The 7,256-nt window shown below is 51.5% G+C and overlaps 1 protein-coding gene across 1 annotated transcript in view; it reads left to right on the forward strand.

The window, feature by feature from the left end:
* The first annotated feature begins 884 nt into the window (after positions 1-884).
* SRP14 (signal recognition particle 14) overlaps positions 885-7,256 on the forward strand; it is a 15,004-nt gene continuing 8,632 nt past the window's right edge. The window contains exon 1 of the mRNA XM_024732605.1: positions 885-971. Within this exon, the coding sequence (XP_024588373.1) occupies positions 885-971 (87 nt within the window). The remainder of the gene's footprint in view (positions 972-7,256) is intronic.

Below are 7,256 nucleotides of genomic sequence, written 5' to 3' on the forward strand. Positions count from 1 at the left end.
TACCACAGCAACCCCAAAGCTCCCTTGGAGCGCTGGACTCACATTTTAAACTGGAGGTCACCCTAGAGCTCATCAGTCCCAACTTCCCATGTTACAAGGAAGAAGACTGAAGTCCACCTATGGGAAGTGACTTGTCCAAGGTCACATAGCTTTTTAGTGGCAGAATTAAGATGAAAACGCTGTACTTTGACTTCCAAACCAGTGCTCTTTCTGCAAAGCCACACCACTTAGCATCCCCACTGAGCTCAGAGTTCGGAATCTGGAGTTAAGGTCCTATTTCTAGAGGCATCGTGGGAAATTCTAGGATGAGGCCTGCATGAAGAGTCTGCACCTGTTTTCCTCCCGAAGCTCTTGTTCTGTGTTACATTGCCTCAGGCGAGGCGGGGATGAGGGGGGCTGCTGGGCCATAGTGTGCCTCTGCTGGGCTCCCGGCTTGTCCAAACCGACCTGGGGAGCAGGTGTGGGCCCTCTGTCCCCAGAGCTTCTTGAAGAACAGTTTGTTCTGCAGGGGCTGCAGCCGGGGTAGAAGGAGAGTGACAGACACCAGCACAGCCCTGGAACCTGCTGCAGCTGCTTCCTGTTGTCAGACGGCTCTCCGGCTGAGGGGCTGAGCTCCCTGGCACCCCGCTCGCCCCTGCCTAGCTCTCCACCAGGACCCAGCGACCTCCCGTGGATACAGAGGAAGACCAGGTTCAAGGAGTGAGAGCTCAGAGGAAGGAAGCGGCCCAGGGCCAGGCACACTTCCAGCCTCATTCTGTGTAAACGGGATCCCGTCCCCGAATGTGTATGTTCACTCCTGCCTCGCCTCCCCTATGGGGAAGACTTTCCCATCATCCCCGTAAAGCCAACTTCTCCCTGTTCTCCGGGTCCCCTCGTCCTTGTGCATGGTGACACCCCTGCCCCACCATCGGCCGTACTGGACCGTCCAGTATGAGCGTGTGGGCCCCAACCTCACACTGCCTCGATTTGTGGTTTGACATTTCACCTGGGTTTGTTTTGTCTCCTCTTTAAGACTTAAAGACAGGAGAATTTGGGTCCCTAACCACTGCCTCCTATTTCAGGCAAGATCCCTTACAGAGCTGGGCTCAGAGCTGACCCTCTGGTAGGGACACAATAAATCCTCGTTGAATGTCCCAACGTCTCTGTCCTGGTTCCTGTGTGAACTGCAGTCACCCCAGACTGGGGCGTTGGGGGAGGAGAAGGAAAAGAACAACTTGGGCTTCCCTGCCCGGAATTTTCTGCCCGGTAGTCATGATGGCTCATTATGGGAAGCTGTCCAAGGCCTTGCCCATCTCCAAGCTTGCTTCCAGATTCCCCTCTGACTAATAACGAGAGTATTACGGGGCTGGCCTGAGTGGACCACCTCCCGCTACACAGCATTCCCCCAGTGTGAACGCTTGCAGGTAGATGGCCAGGGAAAGAGGAGAGTGGTGGGCGCCTGCAAGGAGGCCGCTATCCACCTCAGGGCACCACTCAGAGCACTCCCAGTATGGGCTCTCCAGCCTCCATCTCCCTAGGGACTAGCTCATTGTCCCCAGGGGGTCTTAGAGGGGCTGGGGTAAGGGTGGAGGGAGCACTAACCTCGCACTCTCAGCCCAGCGCTCTTCCCCCCATTGTGAAACGGCCTTGGATTAGGGCCAAGCAGGAAGTTGCCTCCTATAGGCTTCAACTCAATTCCTGGCACCTGGGGTGTGAAGATGGGCCCCAGGCTCTTCCCTTCCCAAGGGAGGCCTGAGCTTGACACTGAGCCTGCCTGCTAGGAGACAGCCTGAGCTGCCTTTGGGTAATCGAGAGGGCCCTATGCCTCCCTGACAGCTATGTGGGACATTCAGAGGGGTGTGAAGGGCAGTGGAAAGTGCCTGGGCCTGGGCCTCAGGGTTTCCAGCCTCTACTCTGCCATTATGAGCTTTGTGACCTTGGGCAAGTCACTTTCCCTCTCTGGGCCTCACTCAGTTTTCTTACTTGTGACTAACTAGAAGGTAAAGCATCAGGCTAGAAAGATCCTGCAGGCCTCTCGAAGCTTGATATTATGACTCACTGAAGTCAGTGATTCATTGATGTTATCACCAGGACTTGGCTCTGATCTGGCGGGGAGTCTGTTCACTATGTCTGTCTAGGTTTCCCCATATAAATCTGCAACTGCTGGTCTCTCAGAGTGGGCTTCCCGGGACAATCAAGGATGAATGATGACAGAGGCCAAGAGATGAAGAGCATCTGTTACTTTGGGGAGTTAGGACACCTGGGTAATTTGTACAGAAACTCTGGCTACATAATTTCCTGTCCTTCAATTCCAGGCAGGAAATTTAAAAATTTGGGATCCCTAATCATCATGAATATAGGGACCCCTTCTCCCACGCACTAAACTCTTAAAAGTAGGGGGAGGAGGAAGGCAGGAAGAGGACAGCGTTCTTCACACCCCAGACCTCTAGCCTGCCTGGAACGACTTGAGTGATAACCACGCCTGCTTTTCTTGGTCTCAGTTTCTCCTCGTACAACCTGGGGTGTGGTGGCCCTCGCCTTCCTGAGGTTCAGCAAGGAAGGAAACCATCGATGAGAAGGGGAGACCTTGGTAAAGCTCACACGTGTTTCATGAGTGCCGCCACCCAATTCTACACACGGCTGACTTTCCAGACAAGGGGGGACAAGGTGCCCATGGGGTGTAGTCTGTGGGGTACTGGGAATTTCTCTGAAGCTCCCCAGAGCCACAGCACCTGAAATCCCACCATTAGAGTCTTTTCTTTGTTTAATATTGCCTAAGTTGCCTCCAAAAGTGGAGCGAGGGCTTCCCTGGTGGCGCAGTGGTTGAGAGTCTGCCTGCCGATGCAGGGGACACGGGTTCGTGCCCCGGTCCAGGAAGATCCCACATGCCGTGGAGCGGCTGGGCCCGTGAGCCATGGCCACTGAGCCTGCACGTCCGGAGCCTGTGCTCCGCAACGGGAGAGGCCACAACAGTGAGAGGCCCGCGTACAGCAAAAAACAATAACAAAAAACAAACAAACAAGAAAAAAAGTGGAGTGAGTGTGACGTATCTAACCATCCGTCATGAACATATTAACATGATTTAGCTACCAGATGGGTGGCCTCTGCACTGCTAGCTGAGGTTAGTGAGAGACTGGAGTTTGGTGTGGGTGGAGGGGAAGGTGTTTTGGAGGTCTGAAAGCTTGTACTCAGGGCACTGCTTGAGTAGGAGGGGAAAATAACAATGAAACCTGGCCTTTCTGTCGTGCTTTCTCACGTACCACTCCACCAAAGCAGTGTGAGCAGAATATTCCCATTTTACAGTTGAGGAAATGGAGGCTCATAGGGATTAAAGAAGTGACTTTTCTTCAGAAGCACAGCCAGAAGGTGCTGAATTGGGCCTAGAGTCCAAGAATTGAGAACCCAGGAGGCACGATTTTGCCTATGTTGGGGGATGGAGATGGGGTGGGGGACAGGGGCTTGGGAGGGAGGAGGGGAAAGATGACAGGCGGAGAGCAGAGCCCCAGGTTTTTCTACTGTGCCCAGAGCTGGCCTCTTTTCTGACTTCCCTCCCTTCTCACCGTCTCCTACCCCTCTCCCACCACCTTTTAGGACATCTGAAAGCCCTGCCTCCAGTCTGGGCTGCCCTCAGACTGCGCCATTTGCCTGTTGCTCTCTCTGTCAGGGCCAGTGCAGCATGGCGGTTGGCTCTGAAGTCCGTGGGCCCAGGTTCAGATCTCCATTCCACCTCTTATTCGGGGTGTGGCCAAGGCACATCTTTCCACCTCTTGGTGCCTCAGCGTCTTCTGCCGGAAAGTGGACGTCAAACAACATTCACCTCACAAGACTACTAGGAGAGTTCAAGAGAGAATATAGTTAAAGCAACCAGAAGTGAGCCTGGCACTAGTCATTTCTCAATAAATATAAGCCAGGTATTCTCCGAGAAAAAAGGAGTCTCTCCTCTAACACAGAACTCAGTCCGCTTCCCGTGACCCTAGCACCTAGAACAGTGCCGGCATGAGTGGGTGCTCATTTAGTCTATGCTCATTGATTGAATGAATGGTAATGTCCATTACAGAGAAACTCCTAGCCTCAGCAGAAGTGATTCTGAAAAATGATGTTAACAATCTTGGATATTTTTATGGTCTAAGGTCATGGGACAAGACCTGGGAAGGCTAGGGCTGCCCGTGGCCGCACTTGTCTGACAAGGTCAGGGCGTCCCCTGCCGGCCCCGAGGAGTGCTGCAGGCAGGGCCCAGCGGGGCACTCCCGCTCCTGAGGTGCCTGCCTGGAGGGGGGCCTAGTGGCACTGCCTACTTTCCCTACCTCGCCGTGAGCAAGGGGAAGTCCAGTGCTAACCACTGGCACTCATAGGCTCTGGACATTTCCCTAGGGCTCTCAGGTGGGGCTGGGGGGAGAGAAGCAGTAGCTCATAAATTTGTTCGTGGAAGAGACTTCGGCAATCTAGTCTAAGTCCTTAACAGGATGATGAAAAAAATATTAAATACATCTATTGGGCACTGACTGTGAGCGCTTTACATGGATTATCTCATTGAAACCTGAAAACAACCCTTCGAGGTAGGTACTACACAGAGGAAACTATAGATAGGTGCATCTATCAAGGTCCCACACAAAGTAAGGGACCAGCGGCAAACCCAGGGCCCCTGACCCCCAGTCCAGTGCTCTCCTGCTGCCTGTCCAGGACACTGAATCCAGGAGTACATCCTGGGGGCACAGGCAGGGGCAGAAGTCCCTGGAGGACTGAGTCTCCCAAGACGACACACAGTGAACATTTGTTGATTGACTGGTAGTTCCAAGCGTCTGGTTGTATTCAGCCCAGGGAATGTGTTGCCATGGCGATCAGGAGGTTATTCTCTCTCTCTGGGGACCCAGACTTCTAGAACACTTCTAGGATATGTGTGGCCACCTCCCTCTGGCCATCCCTCTGCCTCCTCTCAGATGTCTCCACCAGACCTAACCACCTCCCAAGACTCAGGAGGGCTCCCCAGCCTTAGGACCTCATGCCTGTCCTAAGTGGGCCTGAACCCAAACCCACCCAACACCATTTTCTGCTGTGTTTTGCTGATACCTTCCCTCCTTCCTTCATCCTTAGCTGATCTTAAAGTCAGCACACTGGGCTACATACAGTAAGGCAGGTCAGAACCTGAGGTGTGGTCCCCCTCAGAAACCAGCACAGTATCTGACAAGATGGGCACTGATCCATGCTTGTTGTCATGACTTGCTTCTGTAGAAAAAATCTATTATACCTTGACAAACAGGAGAGGGGAACAGCCAACTGCAGTCCAGTGACTAGGGCTCAATAATGCACACCTTAGCTCATTTCCTCCTTCCCACGACACAGTGAGGGAGGCACTTGGATTATATCTCCATTTTATGAGGAAATTGAGGCACAAAAGGATTTAAGTAGATTTGGAATAAGCAAGAAAAGATTAGTGGGTGTTTCCAATGGAAAACTTGGCAGTGTTTAGAGCACATCCTCTGTGCTATCTGATTAGAGCTCATCCTCTGTGCTGTCTGATTAGAGCCTTTCAGCTTGTTTGCAACTGCTAATTGTACAGAACTGATGGCAATGCAATGATTCCTGTCTATGGATACTCAAATTCTGTTTGTTCGAGGGACAACAGTCTCCTCTTGTGGAAAAGTCAGTTTGCTTCCGTTTACAAGTTGATCTCAATATTCCTGTTCTATATATGTGTCTGTTCTGTGGAGTCTCCTTTGAATGACTTGTAGCATCTACCTGGTTCCCTCATTAATGATAAGGTAAATAGATCTTGAATATGCGTATGAGAGTCATGATTTCACCTTTTAATGTTTTTAATTATCTTTTAACAGGGGTAACAGGTAATTTGTCTCTGGTTGCTTAGACAAGGAGAGGTAGACCTGGGGTTCGAACCCAGGCAGCTAGGATGCAGCATCTGCGTTTATAACCATCACCCTATGTTCCAGGTACTGCATAACTTGATTGCATTAGAGTGGCTGCAGCTGTAAATAAATCAGACCCTTGATCCTACTTCAAACCCTATAGCTCTAATTAAAAGCTAATAAACTAAATGGTGGACACGTGTGACCACAGCATTTGGGAGCGAGAGCTCTGGGTGGTATGAGTAGGACACACTCCTTCAGGCCCTTGGGCCACTTCGGCTGAGGAGCAGTGGGAGTTATTTTCTCCCAGGCCTTCCGGTAGTGGCCCTGCACTTGGGCTCAGGTAGATGCCGGTGCTGTGGGCTAAGGGGCTCTGTGTTGCCCTTGGTTCTGCCCAACCCTTTGCTGAAGGCCCAGATGAGGGAGGAGATTTGCGGGCCATTTTCCATTCCCCAGGTCTCCTGCGGTGAGGGAGAAGGAGCCGGGAGCTGTGTGGGCCGTGTGGTTGGGAGACAGTGACCCAGCTGCCTGCTGCACGTACTCTTCTGCTCCAGGCACCAAAAGCCACCAACCCGATCGCAAGGTAGGATTTCAAGTGCTTGACAACATTAGAATTTTTTTTTTTTTTTTTTTCTGTACGCAGGCCTCTCACTGTTGTGGCCTTTCCCGTTGCGGAGCACAGGCTCCGGACGCGCAGGCTCAGCGGCCATGGCTCACGGGCCTAGCCGCTCCGCGGCATGTGGGATCTTCCTGGACCGGGGCACGAACCCGTGTCCCCTGCATCAGCAGGCGGACTCTCAACCACTGCGCCACCAGGGAAGCCCAACATTAGAATTTAACAATATCTTGGGGACTTCTCTGGTGGCGCAGTGGTTAAGAATCTGCCTGCCGATGCAGGGGACACTGGTTTCAGCCCTGGTCTGGGAAGATGCCACATGCCGCACAACGACTAATCCCGTGAGCCACAACTACTGAGCCTGCGCTCTAAGGCCCGCGAGCCACAACGACTGAAGCCCGCGTGCTTAGAGCCCGTGCTCCGCAACAAGAGAAGCCACTACATTGAGAAGCCCGTGCACCACAGCAAAGGGTTGCCCCCGCTTACTACATCTAGAGAAAACCTGTGTGCAGCAACAAAGACCCAACACAGCTAAAAATAAATAAATTAATTAATTAAAAAAAAAAGAATTTAACCACATCTTATGGACAGAGACTTTCAGTATCTTTGTTCACTGAGCTACCTTTACTCCTGACTGATCAGAAACAATTCCATTTTTTCTTATCAGGGAATTTATTTTCAGATGTATATTTTTATAAATGGATTCACTTCCTTGTTGCTTTTATTCATTGTTTTTAATTTTTAAATCTAAAATTTTAAAATGTAGCCACATTATTTTGTTTCATAGTACTTCTTTTTAT

The sequence above is a fragment of the Neophocaena asiaeorientalis genome, unplaced genomic scaffold, assembly GCF_003031525.2.
Source record: "Neophocaena asiaeorientalis asiaeorientalis breed wild unplaced genomic scaffold, Neophocaena_asiaeorientalis_V1.1 scaffold119, whole genome shotgun sequence".
Taxonomy (NCBI): Eukaryota; Metazoa; Chordata; class Mammalia; order Artiodactyla; family Phocoenidae; genus Neophocaena; species Neophocaena asiaeorientalis.